The sequence below is a fragment of the Alternaria ethzedia genome (assembly GCF_023757985.1).
Source record: "Alternaria ethzedia strain BMP 0044 chromosome Unknown scaffold_1, whole genome shotgun sequence".
Taxonomy (NCBI): domain Eukaryota; kingdom Fungi; phylum Ascomycota; class Dothideomycetes; order Pleosporales; family Pleosporaceae; genus Alternaria; species Alternaria ethzedia.
This window is the reverse complement of record NW_026056194.1, coordinates 1,945,366-1,959,538: the sequence shown is the minus strand read 5'-3', so window position 1 is coordinate 1,959,538 and position 14,173 is coordinate 1,945,366. Positions and strand designations below refer to the sequence as shown.

At 53.7% G+C, this 14,173-nt stretch overlaps 4 protein-coding genes across 4 annotated transcripts; 3 read left to right on the top strand and 1 right to left on the bottom strand.

Moving 5' to 3' along the window:
* Positions 1-376: 376 nt before the first annotated feature.
* J4E87_000624 (uncharacterized protein) lies at positions 377-1,767 on the top strand (the record flags this gene model as incomplete). The annotated part of the gene is made up of 2 exons (XM_049372278.1): positions 377-1,110; positions 1,161-1,767. 2 exons carry the CDS (start codon positions 377-379, stop codon positions 1,765-1,767), a joined length of 1,341 nt encoding a protein of 446 aa, XP_049238412.1.
* A 1,652-nt stretch (positions 1,768-3,419) lies between these two features.
* On the top strand, positions 3,420-5,294 carry J4E87_000623 (uncharacterized protein; the record flags this gene model as incomplete). Its single annotated transcript, XM_049372277.1, has 2 exons — positions 3,420-3,641; positions 3,762-5,294. 2 exons carry the CDS (start codon positions 3,420-3,422, stop codon positions 5,292-5,294), a joined length of 1,755 nt encoding a protein of 584 aa, XP_049238411.1.
* Positions 5,295-5,692: 398 nt separating this feature from the next.
* Positions 5,693-7,847, top strand: J4E87_000622 (uncharacterized protein; the record flags this gene model as incomplete). Its single annotated transcript, XM_049372276.1, has 2 exons — positions 5,693-6,279; positions 6,326-7,847. 2 exons carry the CDS (start codon positions 5,693-5,695, stop codon positions 7,845-7,847), a joined length of 2,109 nt encoding a protein of 702 aa, XP_049238410.1.
* Positions 7,848-8,635: 788 nt separating this feature from the next.
* Positions 8,636-10,600, bottom strand: J4E87_000621 (uncharacterized protein; the record flags this gene model as incomplete). Its single annotated transcript, XM_049372275.1, has 1 exon — positions 8,636-10,600. One exon carries the CDS (start codon positions 10,598-10,600, stop codon positions 8,636-8,638), a length of 1,965 nt encoding a protein of 654 aa, XP_049238409.1.
* Between the last annotated feature and the right edge of the window lie 3,573 nt (positions 10,601-14,173).

Below are 14,173 nucleotides of genomic sequence, written 5' to 3'. Positions count from 1 at the left end.
ATCTCTGCGGATTGGGAGATGGTCTATCGACAGCCCGTAGGGGCGGGATAAAAGTCTGCTCTCGGACGCGACCCTGGCAACTAGACATCGTGTTCATGATTGGGGATGTCGCGCGTGCGTTACTCGCGTTCTGGGTGATGGGTTGAGGCGCGCCCGCGAAGGCCGAGGTCAACTCCGCTTGGCCTGTGCTCCTTTCCCCGCAAAGCAGCTCTCAGGCACAGCAACTCCACGACTGAGAGCAAGCGAGTCATCAAGATGCGCGTCCCGAAGCTTGCCCTTATACCGCAAGCTTATAGCTTGACCTTTGTACTTGTGAAATACCCAGATCGCTGACACCAGCCCTATTGTCTTCTACGCACCACACGAGACTCCCACGATGTCGCTGTCGCACACGATGAACTTCTCGATTCCCGAAGATCTGAAGCAATACCTCGCCGATCTAGACAAGTTCATCGACGAGAAGATCACCCCGCTCCAACACAAAGACGACAACAACCGCTTCTTCGACCACCGCCGCGAGCACGCTCGAACGGACTGGGACAACGGCGGCCTGCCGCGCAAGGAATGGGAGGAATTGTTGGCGGAATCAAGGAGGCTGGCCGATGAAGCCGGCTTCTATAGACTGTCGCTGCCAACGCAATACGGTGGACAAAACAGTGCCGATGGGCGAGGGAGCAATCTCTGGATGGCCGTCATCCGAGAGCATCTCGCCGCAAAGGGACTGGGCCTGTTCAACGACCTACAGACAGAGCATTCGATGGTCGGCAACTTCCCCGACGTCATCATGCTCATGAACTTTGGCAATGATCAGCAGAAGAAGGAGTTCATACCGCTGCGGCTGCAGGGCAAGTTCAGGATGACGTTCGGCTTGACGGAGCCCGGTCATGGCTCGGATGCGACACACATGGCGACAAAGGGGCGGCCGGAGACGAGAGATGGTGTGAAGGGATGGGTGTTGAATGGATACAAGCGGTGGCAGACTGGCATGCATCACGCTACACACTGCTCGGTCTTTGCGAGGACGTCTGGAAAGGACGGGGAGATCAAGGGCATCTCGTGCTTCGTCGTACCGGTAGAGACACCAGGCCTCAAGGCAGAGTCGTATGAGTGGTACGTCGTTGGCCGCATAGCGCTCCATACTGTCTGTTAACAACGCCCAGGACACTGAACATGCCCACCGACCACGCCACCGTCTCCATCAAAGACGTCTGGGTCCCCGAGACCGCCTTACTAGGCTCCATCCACAACGGCCTCGGCGTCGCCCAAGCCTTCGTCCACGAGAACCGCATCCGCCAAGCCGCATCCTCGCTCGGCGCCGCCGTATACTGCGTCCAGCAATCCGTCGAATACGCCAACGAGCGCGCGCCCTTCGGAACCCCCCTCTCGCACAACCAAGGCATCCAGTTCCCGCTCGTCGAACTCGCCACGCAATGCGAGATGCTGCGACAGCTGATCCGGAAGACGGCGCTGGAGATGGACTCTATGCCGCACAGCGAGATTGAGAAGAAGATTGGCGATAAGGTGTCCATGTGTAATTACTACGCGAATAGACTGTGTACGCAGGCGGCGGACCGCGCGATCCAGGTCCATGGCGGGAATGGGTATTCGAGACATTATCCGTTTGAGCATATCTGGAGACACCATCGCCGGTACAGGATTACCGAGGGGAGTGAGGAGATTCAGATGCGGAAGGTTGCTGCGTATTTGTTTGGGTTTGGGGGGAGGAAGAGTTTGGTGGATGCTACGAAGGCGGAGTCGAAGTTGTAGACCCTCTTGAGGGGGACTTCGAGGCAGCTTCAGTCATAGTAACGTACGAAGCCATTTGTTGAAACCGGGCATTGCGTCTTTCTCTGTGATTACGGGTAGTAAAACCACGATGAGGAGAAACCACACACAGAAGGCTGCGACCCAAAGCAAGGTCAATCGCAATGTGGACTCCTTTGGCGGTGCTGGCAGCGGTTTTGATTGCTGCTCTTGCGTAACTGAAGCGACTAATGGCAAGGAAGGCACTGATGGGAGTGGTTTCGTGTGCGTATGTAGGTTTAAGGGACTAGGTGCCGCGACGCGTTTGATGGATGTGCTGAGAGTCTTTGGTGGCACGGGCGGGCCTTCGTCCTGGGTACGTGGTTTTCGGTTTCGTACGTGTTGATCGCCAAATTGAATCCCGGACATTGTCTGCCTATAAGTGATGAGATGCCCGAGAGTAGAGTACGCGTATCAGGTGCTTGATGCTCACGGTATCCTCCAGTGCAGAGCTGGGGAGACGCGCGAACTATACCCGATAAAGTTAGTAGGTGACGTAGCGGCCCAGCTGGAGAAAGAGCTGCCGACATCATCTCAACTCTCACACTCCGATGATATGCTACGACAGCATGCATTCGTAGTGAAAGCGCGTTCCTCAGTTCTGTTTTGTCATTTTATAACACCTCATTGTATCTTCTTCAACAGACTGCATGAAGCAGCGATGTCAACGAAAAAAGGTGGGTGTTGGTTCCGCCGTTCGATCGTCAGTAAAGGCCCCAATAAGCCTCTACCTTAGGTCTCGAGACCTTCGTTGTGGTAACCGGGCTCACGTTCCCGCATCTTCGACATCCACTCTAAGAGCCGGTTTCCCGTAAGTACCTGTCACTCAGAAGCTGGACCGGAGTCCATTGCTGGAGACGAGCTCCGCCTGCTTCCTGCCGTGTGAGATGAGCAATCCCGAAGGATATCGTTGCTCACCACCTCCCGGCGAGACCACAAACGGGCAAAGGGTAGACGCGAAGTCGCGCTTCCCTTTGGCGGAGTGTGGAGAAGGTGCATGAATGTCGCCGTTCCGTCGATCGTAGGTAGCACTGCAAAAACCACAGATCGAATTTGAGCGTTGAGGTGCCGACACATAATGCTCGTCAGCGCAACGACACCTCGTGAGACCAGGGTCGTAAGCGTCCGTCAACGTCTCCACCCCAGTCCTTAACGCTTGTGAGCCGAGGTATCAGGAAGTATTGGACAAGCTGTGTGAAAAGAGTGGAAGAAGACTTGTTAGCGAGGACGGCTGGAGCCGGCCTGCGGCTCCAGATAATGTGAACGAGGGGCTCTCGTGAAGATGACGTTACCTTGTCGGACTCTCCGATATCGTTGAGCTCGGGTTGAGCTCTTCTCGACTTCTCCCAGTCCACAGCCGAAGACGGTGTGAGGTGGAGGGTGGTGAGGAGAGCAGTTGGAAGACGGTGGGCAGACTCTTATAGACAGAGGAGCTACGGCGCGCAAGGCTGCCGCCTCCGGGCTTGGCCTTCTCCTGTCGTTCCATTGGCTGTCGCGTCTGTTTGCATTCACCTGCGCACAGACCACGCGACTGGCTAGATCCCACCAAGGGATATTCGCCAGCCTCTGAGTCCATTCCTCAACGCGAGCAGTTCTATTGTCAAATCTTTGCGACGATGGCGCCGCGAAAGTCTTCCGCAGATCCCGGAGATGGCGCGACCAAAGGCGCACTGAGCAAGCGACGATGGCAGTTCATTGAGAGCAAGCCTACCTCTGCGGGCGACACTACATCGACACCTGTTTCCAAGAGGCTGAAGCGACCGCCGAAATATAAGGGAAGGAACAAAACTCAGCTCCTTGACCTCGACACCGCCTTGGTCCTCCAGATCGCCAAAGCAGTAAGTCTGATGATTATAATATGGCGCGGAGGCTGGATTACCCACAACTCTGCTCATCCAAGCTTGGGATAGCTCCAGAGTCTGCGAGCACCGATGAGAACTGGAGCTAACAATGTTCAGGTTGGTCAACACGATCTGCCCAACTTCATGCGCAGTTGTCAAGCCCTCTGGACGATCGGTCTCGAAGCCCTATACAAGAGCGCCATTCGGGTCCGCCTAGGCCCTAATTTCCCCTCAGCCAGCAGCCTCGTGGGACACGGACCGACGTTCACGTACATCGATCGCTTTACCCGAGATCTGACAATCGACATCACAGCATCTCCTTACGCGCAGGCCTATTTCCAGATACTAGCGCGGTGCCTACAACACCTCCCATTGACTTCGTTGGTATTCACACAGCCAGGGTTATCACATGGAAAACAAGACCCGATCATATCCATATTGAACGGGCTATCTTGGCTGATGCTGGAAAGCCTTCTGTGTCACCCAGCCCGTGGGAAGACTCTCCGAGCATCCTTGAGAAAGATTGACCTTCCGGAGATGTGCAATCCCATCAAGTGCCCCGGTCAATACAACGATGAAACTGTCATGGACAGCCGGCTCATCCTCAAGTTTGTGTCTACCTTACTGCAGCCTGGGAAGCTCTTTGAATTTGCTTCCGCGGGTAGGAGGGGATCAGTTCATCACAACGTGGCTGGTTCGCTTAGGCGAGTCGCTCGTCGTCTAATTGAGTACATCGGTGTAGGAAATCATATCGATTACTTCTACATGCGAGCTACCTTCGGCTTCCCCGACGGAGTTACTGGGACATATCGCAATCCCTTCTGGGACTTGGGATTAGAACAGACGTTCGCTGTCACTAAGCTCGTTTTTCACGATGTCAATTTCAGACATTTTCCCTTCGGCGTCTTTGGTTTGTCTATCGACATATCCAGTGTGCGCTCACTTCATCTCATCCAGTCACTATTCCTCTCGGACCTTTTCTGCCTCCTCATGACATCAAATCCCGAATCGAAGATCAACATTGAAGATCTGTGTATCCAGATAGTTTGCTGGGACGAGCCCTTCCTTTGGGAAACCCACGACTCGGGGTTTACGAACTTCATCACCAGCTTTCATAGCCTACAGTCAGTTAGGATGAAAGTATGCAATAGTTGGGGTGCGCCCAGGTCCGAATACCCCAGGTTGATCGACATCTGGAGTTACCATTCCGGGCTGCGCGTTTACGACGTCGATCTCGGTAATGACAACGATCTTTCGCTTCGCGACATGGACAGCCTTGCGTCCTTCTGCCCTGGGATTGAGGTCTATGGCTCTCGCGACGTTGTGCTCGGTGCTCCGATTCACGATGGAGATTGGAGCGAATTCGATGATGAAGCTCCTTATATCACCGAAACTCTCGCCGCCGAATTCCCAGAACTGAAGACGTGGAAAGTCTACTACAACACAGGACCCCTCTTCAAAAATGAAGAGGGAGATGACTTTCACCACCTTGTGGCAACCTGCCTCTTCGACTTCTTCCGCGAGGCTTGCGTGGAGTACAAGGTCGAGTGCAAGCTCAAAACCATCATCTTGATCGCACAAGATGACGTCATCCCTGAGCATATCTTCCTCCGTGAAGGCCTGTCACAGGGTCTCACGTTCAACTTTTGAGGTATACGTTGGGCACAGGTGTTGTGGGCGGTTTCGAGGTTTGGGGGTTGAGGCTTACGTGATGGAAATGCTTTGTAAATAAATGTTCTAGAGAGGTTTGTAGGCATCTGGGTGTTTTGTTCGCGTCTTCTCGGAAGCTGGCGATAACATTGTAGGGTGTAACTACATATACAAACTTCAACTTCACGATGTCCTAAGTTGATGTAGACGTCTCGGGTGGCCGTACTTTCCGAGATTCTGGCGACCATGTGGGGGTGATCAGGTCGCTAATCTGCCAAGACGGCAAGCGCGATGACGTACCCCGCGTCGCAGGCGCAGCCGCGTCAACCATCTCTCACGTAGCCAACTATGGAGCCATTACAAGATTCTGGTCCTACCATACTTCACTCTCCACTACCATGTCGACCGCCAAACCGCTTACGCCCGCGCAGACGCACGCCCTCTTCGATATCCTAATCCACCACCAAGTCTACTCCGAAATCGAAGCCTTCAAATACCCCCACACCATCGATCAGTATGGCTACCCTTTCCGGAAGGCAGACGGCGTCCAGTCGACGAGCCCGTTGCTACAGAACATGCTCAACAAGTTTGCGCTATGCAACCCCGCCATAAGAAACTTCGGCGAGAGCTGGTGGTCGGACAAGATCCAGACGCTAGTCGCGAGAATGGCCGAGGCGGAACTGAGCGAGAGTTACGATAAAGGCGCTATTGGCAGTCGGAAGGCCCTTGCGACGGCGGCGAGTAGCATCGCTGAGTACGTTGCACGAGGCATGTTGGGTGGATACTCAGCGACCAAGAAGAAGGAGAGCAAGAAAGAATACGACACAAGCAAGCCGGAAGACGTCATACAAGGCTTTGAAGAACTGGTCAAGGATGCGATATATGGGGATGCTTTGGATGATCTGTATGAGAAAGTCAAGGCGACGCCAAGACTGGAGGACCATTCCAGCAGTCTGCAGGCAGCGCACGAGTATATGCTGCTAAAGTGAGTACTCTAGATGGGTGTTCTATTCGCAAACTGACAGCCTCAGTGCCGCATCTTTCCTCCACCACGTCTTCGTCATGTCGCCCGACGGCCAATACCTCGTTCGCCTCCTCGAGAACCTGCACCGCCTCATCCCATACACCGTCGTCAAGCAGACGTTGCGCGTTGGAAATGCAGCGACGATGATCAACGGCATGGTCAGACTAGTACTAGCCAAGCTATCGGTGACGGCTATGACCAACTGGATTGGCCTTACCAATAACACCAACGATGGCATGAATCTTCTACAGCAAATTTTGTCGACAGTATTAGCATGGGACACATCCGAATTCCAAAAGCGGGCAACGAAACTAGAGTCGTCGCGTAACGCGCCCGACAAGAAGGTCTTTAAGGCACTAAAGACATACGTCTACTCTTCACGGGAGAAGCATGAGGCGGCGCGAAGCCAGTCAATATCCGAATCGAAGTCGATTGCAGCCGTCATCCTCGAAACATCCGACCCTCCGTACAAGATCGATGCCGAGACCCTGAGCGAACACCAACATAGCGTAGCCATGGAATACCTCAGCACATACCTTTCGATTCGCGACCGCGAGGAACTCACCAAGGTTCTCTGCAAGTCCAACCCCGATGTCTTGACTTCTACCATACGCGATGCGGTCACCGGCATGGATCCCGTCATCCGAGCGATACACAACGCCGTCGATCTTTCGGGCACTATAACCGACGCAGAAGCCTTCATCACCGACCTCATCAAGACTGCCAAGCCAAAGAAGAAGGGCACACGGAGCCGCGAAACTTCTAAGTCAAGACCGAGCTCACCAGACCCTGCTAGCATTCTCGATCAAGAGGCAAGCGACGCCCCTACAGTAGAAGACTTCGTCCAGCTGCTCAAGAAGCACGCCCCCTCCATGCACAAGTTCCTACACCAAGTCACCAAGAACGCACCCGACCTCGCCCAAGATTACCTCGTCTACGCCAAACGCATATTCTCCGAATTCCGTGTCGACGAGCGCGCCAAAGAAGCCGAAGAAAGAGGCGAAGGCGGCGCAGGCAACATGACAGCACCCTTACACTCACTCTTCGAAACTCTCAGCAAAGACAAACAAGAAGAGCTAAAGACACTCCTCGACCAACACGAAAAGCATCTCACCACCCTAAAGTCCACATCACAAACCCGTCTAGAATCCATCATGAAGCCCGCCCCCTCATCACAAAACGGAAAAGGAACAACGCACGGCCCCGGCATGTACCTCTCACGCTGGAACGCACTCCTCGACAGCACGCTCATCTCCCCCGCCACCATCCACGGCCCCGTGCGCAAGGGCTGGGAAGTAAAAGGCGAGCTAGATGGCAAGGGTCTCAAGACAAATAGCTCGTTATTGGATAAGGACAAGAAACGGGATCGCGTTACTGCTATGATGGCGGATGGGACGGGTGACAAGGTCGAGCGGAAAGAAAGGAAGAGGGATGGGCTGGAGGAGGAGAGTATGGAGGTTGTTTGGGAGGGGATGAGGGATGGGTGGGTGGGTGTTTGTAGGGGGTTGGAGGTTATGGGGCCGGAGTAGGGGCGCTTGGATAGGGAAGATTGTTGTTGGGTTTGGTGATGTGGGTTACGAAGGTGTTTGCTTGTATAGAAACGGGGATATGAAGAAGGCTATACGGTATACGCTACATAGATCCACGATTCAACCTCGTAATTACTAGAATTGGATAGATCGTCTCGACAGCACGCACCCGTCTTTCTTGCCAACGACACCCAACTACCCCCAACAACGAGGCTTCAGCCCGTACTTCGTTAGCCAAGCGGCGACATTCTGCATCTCGTGCGTAATGGCGCTCGGGAAGATTGTCTTACCGCCGCAGGAACCCACGGATCCGCCGGCTGGGTGCTTCGACGTCGTTCGTGCAGATCACCGGATGCCGGGTGAAGCCGAGAACCGAGCCAGGAGACTGCTTTCGTTCTTGTGACTTTAGCTACTGATATGGTTTAAGTCATGCTGCTTGTGGTTTACGGGATGTGTGATTTTGTGATTTTGTCGGGCTCGCAGATGGTGGGTGACGTGTGCGCATTATGGGAATGGATGCGGGATGTTGCGGAAGGGAATCACGGAGGAGAACGACACATGTTAATTGCATCCCAAGGTGCAGAAACGATGCCGGGGAACGACTTATTGTTAAGTATGCAGAAGAATCATATTCATATCCTCTAGTCTAAATCATAAAAGTGTGAATGGTATCTCGTTAAACATGCCATATGCCCAAACCCTTGGTCTAAAACAAGAAAAGGAAAAAACGCCTCTAAGCTCCCCATATCCGTACAAGCCGTCCACTGGTAGCTATATGAGGCATATGTCTAAACCAAAACCATCTTCCCCAAAGCCTCCAGGTCAGGTACTCGGAACCCGGACTCACCCTCACCCCAAGCCACAGTACCTACACTGACTGTCCACGCCACGACGACCATACGCGCTACAAAAGCAATTGTACCAACGTCCAGCGGCAGGTCGGATTTGAGAACGTGTTCTATCTGCTTCGCTAGACTCCTCTCCTTCTCATCCATCGATGTTGTAAGCGCTGGGCTCGCCTCCGTGATATCAGATGAAAAGGTGCTGGAGCGGTTCGAGTAACGAGTGCTGCGACGTGATGATGTGGATTGGCGCTTGCGCTGTTGCGACTGTGGTTCAGATGGCGATGCTGATACTGGCGAACAGACTGTCTCTGCGCTCTTGCTGGCAGGAGTGGAGGAAGTGTGCGCCGCGACGGCTTGTTGGTATGCCCGTCGCATTTCCTGCTTCGTTGCTTCCTGGATTGCAGCGAGTGCGTCTTGCGCTTTCAAGTCTGGTACCAGAGCCATGAGGCGCTCGAGGAGCGTTGTGTAGCGTGACATGCGGGCTGTCTTGTCGGCGAGTGTGTCGGGTGTTGTTGGGTCGCTGGCGAGTCTGCCGAGGCGTTCGCGCTCGCGGAAGAGGAGACCGGCGTTTTGGGGCTCGTACAGGGGACCGAAGATGTTGAGGTGGGGTGTGTGGCGGTGGACTTTGTCGACGAGTTGCTCGAGGCGCTGGAGTAGGCGGGCGTGGGGGAGGCCGGCAGAAGCAATGAACTGAACGGTCTTGATCAGGGGTGAAGAGGCTAGGGGTGCAAGGCCGCCGGAGAACGGAAATGATGCTATGGCGTCTAGCAAGGTGTTTGAGGTATGGACTTCGGTTGATGTGGCGAGGATGTGGAATCGTGCTTCGCGGGAACTGGGTAGCGAGGCGAGGAACTTGGATTGTGGCGTTCTTGCGACATATGGGTGTGTGTATAGAGAGGCTCCTGCTTGCAATGCCTCAAAAGATTCATCTGTAATGAGAATGCTGTGAACGCCGATCTTATCTTGCGAGTATGGAAGAGAGCCAGCTGCAAGGTGCTTTGCGAAGAGTGGTGAAGTGCCTGAGCCTTGGGCGTGCCGTTGCGATCTGCTGCGCTTTTGTTGTGTGAGCGTGATCTGGTGTTTGGCATCCGTCGTTGGCGAAAGAGCCATCGAGATGCCGAAGGCACCATTCTCCGATGGCGCGTCTTGTAGGTCAGCGCCGTTGATCAACTGGCTTCCCAGTATTATTGAGAGTGCCGCAAGTTCGGCAGCTGAGACCTTGACGCTCAACCTTCCATCTTCATACTTTGCAGTCTGACCATCTTTCACCCAAGCCCGCTGTATAGCCTTCTGATCATCGTCTCGCAGTCCATTGTGCATTGATACCAAGGTAGACGCCGGCTTCTTCACGGACAAGCCCCTAGCCAAACCCATTTCAACCACCGACAAGTCTAAACTCTTCCTCGCAGTCTTTGGGCTAGGGTCCGCTCGCCGAACATTGGACATCGACTTTGACCGCCCCACGCCGCTCGCAGGCTTCTTTGCTCGAGCAAGGAACTTCGTCATGTCTCCGGGGTATGACGATCGCTCTGAGATTGGTCTGTTTCGAACTTCGTTCGCGAACGCATCGTACAAGGTTTCGAGTGGTACCTGTCCGGGATGTCCTTGGAGGTTGGTAAACAATGCGGAGGAAAACAACCCCTCATCGCCAGCCTTGATGATGCCCGACAATGTTGGCACCCAATGTCCTTTGCTATGACTTTGCTTTGGGGTCAAGAATCTTTTCCACGAGCTGGAGATTTGCGTGAGCTGAACCTGCCGTTCAGTCTTGCCGTCCGTAGTGAACATTTCGTCTGTTGTTGTAGTCTTGGGCTGCTTGTGCAGCAGGAAGCGTGTAACGAGTGCCATGGCAGCGACAAAGCAGAGTCCAAGTACGACGCTCGCTGCGACTATTTCTTTCGTGTGCATTCTAGATTTGGCGGGTGTTGTCTCTTATACAAAATGTCGCTTGTTGTTAGTAGGCCGTTAGACCCTGGCAGGTCTGACAGGAGGTAACCTTGTCGCCCAATCGGAATGCAGGGAAGCTGCGACTAATCCCTGCGTCGCTGTCTCGGACATGCTGGCAGCCGCTTCCTTCGTGAAGATGGTGCGAGGCGGCCAGGAGTCATCCATCATTCGTCAGCGCATCGTGCTGTCCCGTGGTTCGCTTCATTTGTCAGATAGTCATCGAAGCGGTCCTCTTTCTGCAGAGACAGCACGCTGACCGTCAAGTCCAAGAGCGAGCACGTGTATCGCGGGTACTGTAAGCTTCAGGAATGCCTGTAATAGCCACGTCTGGATGTTTGCATATCCAAAACAACGTGCGCTTTTGGCTGCTGTCTCAAACAGTCCGGCAGCCAGACCTGTGAGATCAGAACATGATTTCCAACGATGCAGATCCTGATATCCACGCGACCCCACACGTCAAATCAGAGTTTGGCTCCACGGTTGCAACTGTTTCTGCCCTACAGGATCATCGTGGCCAGCGGAGCGTCGGACAAGGAAGGGACGAAAAGAGGCTCGACGCACGGGCCCTCTATGATGGCATCCCCACGAGGTATGGGTTGGAGAAGCGCCGAAATCGCCAAAGCGAATTACCGTTTCCCAGGCTTCAATGCGATGTAAACAACCGTGCCTGATGGAATAGGAGACAGGCATAGTTGCGACGTCATAAGAGGTCGGGATAAGATGGGAGCCGCGAAGCTTAGCAGGTGAGTTGCAACCCCTCAGATCCAGGGTGCGAAATGCTCCGCCGGCCCACATCGGTAGGCAGCGAAGATCTCCGAACACCACCAATAAAATTCAGTGCAAGGAACAGATTTTTTGTCCGCAACTGCGATCGTCTGTTCTGGAATTGCAGAACACATCGCGACCGGATCTTGCGGATGGTCGCGACCCGAGGCGCCCGGGAACTTCAGCTCGGCCTCTCGTGATGCGCGCGGAGGAGGAAAGCCAGAGTATTCGGCCAACCGCACATCGCGCACCAAGAACTTCCTGGACAGTTCGTTCAAAGCCGGATATGCAGTGACTAACTGAACGGTGAGAGAACTAACTGGGGTTAGCGGCGTGGACAAGTGCGCTTCCCCTCTGATTCATACGGCTTTCGGTGTTTACGGGAGCGCAAGCATCTTTTGTCAGCAGCCGGCTTCTGACTCTGTCTTGGGTCGCTTTGCTTTGAATGCGCATCACAAGAGATGGATGCATTGCTCGGCTTGCATTCAAGCCTCAGTAGGTGCAGATGTCGTCGCTTTAGAGGCTTGTGGAATTCAGAGTGGTTCGAGGGGACTGCTTAGTGTTGCGACCTTGGCGATATGTTCCAATAAGCTCTTGTACCCTGAGGAGTTTCTTCTGAGATAGCAGGATGGGTATGGGATGGTTGAAGATCAAGATGACATGTGCGCGGACGGAAAACATGGTCAGACACTGTCGAACCCGGAACTTGCATGTCGTGCTATACGGGAGTCGCTGTGACAGGCCGGACAAGCGGGGCGAACGAGCTGCAGCAGCGCCAACGGTACATATCCAATATAGCACTCCAACCATACCATTCCACACGTTTGCGAGGTCGGTACGTTCTAGAGTCTGCATCAACTCTTCGCAGATGTGGGTTGTAAGTGAGATCTGGCTGCTATGTGGCTCAGCTCCAGTTTGGATACAAAACGGGTAGCGACTTGATGTCGCAGCAACAGAGAAAGGCAAGCGGCGTACGATAGAAGTCGTGTAGATCGTGGCAGCGAGACGACACGCCTCATAGACCCAATCGCAGGAGTTTGGGTGATCTGGAGTGTAAGCCGGGGGTAGATTTGCTAATCGATCGCAAATTCCAGCCACTCTTGTCTTATATTCGACTTCTTTGGAAGGCGGATAGGCTAGATGAACGTCTTTAGCATCGCCAGCGGGCTCAAGTGCTGTGTTTTGCGCCAGGAATAGGTCGGTCAAGTCGCGCATATCTCGAAGTAGGCCATATGTGGTAGATGAGCAACGCTCTTCGTTGAGAAGATTTCGGAACTCAGGCCCTGGGCAGAATAATGGGGATTCTGGTATTGCGACATCTGCGTTATCGTTGACCGATTCATACTTTGCAGGCTCACACAACGCAAAGGTCGGCAGGGGTTGGGCTTCGTAAATTAGGTCGCAGTGGAAACAACACCTGAAAGCATTATTAGTCTGCACTCTTTATCAGGAGGTCATGAAGCTTACGCAGTAGTAAATTGCGCGATCATCGCCCTACCGGTCTTTTCCAGGTCGCCGCACAGGAGTATCATTTGTTCGATGCCTCGTTCGTGACACCGGATCGTGGGCTCATCACAGCTCCACATGTCGCCTCCCAGCAAGTGAAGCATCACCAGGAGGGTTGACACGGTGTCCTCCCGGGTGAACGACTGAAGCCGAAGCCTGATCATGACCAGGGTTTCATCCCTGACAAGCCTAGTCCTTGTACTTTCGCCTGGAATCTTTGCGAGCATATCGAGCCAAGTACATGTCACGGACCCGATACCACTGAGCATTACATGGGGATGAACATTCATTTCGGGTGCCCATGCCTTGACAAATGCTTCTGTCCCGAACGCCCGCATGACTGTAAGTGTCAGCCATTGAACCAGAGCATATGACGTGAAAAGTCTGGAAGATTTTGTACACCTACATGCACGCAAGATGAAACCGCTGTTCAAACTAGGGTTCTCGAATTGGGGCAACACCTTGAAAGGGTCAAACCCGTCTCCGATCTGAGAGAAAGTGGTCGTGAATAACCGAATCTTGCGTTCTTCTTGGCTCTCAGTGTACTCGTATCCAACAACCTTTTGGAAGCTTATACTCTGCCTTCGGCCTGAGCGAGTTTGCCGACAGCGTTCAAACGCAGCATCACGAGCCTCAGCACCGCTCGCTTCCTTTGGGGACCTCGTAGTCGGTACATGAGTTTGCTGATCATATTCATAAGGAACAAGCGCTCTCAGTGTTCTTTCTGGGGAAAGTAATTGAGCTTGAGTCGTCGTGAGCTCGACCTGCTCGCCGACTATTGGTTCAGTGTAAAGAGGTGGTACTATTTTGGGCTGTTCCCGAGGTGCTGCGTGGCTGTTGTTCATCTTGTTCCTATGATACCTCATCGCCTGCGAACGGACGCTTCGTCTTGTCTCCCCATCCTTGAATTGAGTAGGGTCTGTCGCGGTAAGAAAGCGAAATTGAAAAGGTCCATCGAGCTTTCCACGGCGACGCGCCGCTCTCGTTGTCGCGCGAAGGGTATTTGGCCAAGCGTTGTTTCCAGACTGGTGATTTGTGACAGCGAGTGAAGCGGCATCAAGCTGGGAGGTCGCAATGTCAGTCTTGCCGGTCGGGGTTATGATGGAAGCCATGGACAATGGCGTGGTGTGGGTGCCTCAGAATGCCAAGAGAAAGCGGGGTCTGTCTCAGCGCAGGAAGCAGCGACGATGCCACGCAGCATCCATCACATACGATGCCTCTATACCTGTGTATTCATCGCCGAAGAAGAGACCGCACTTTTAT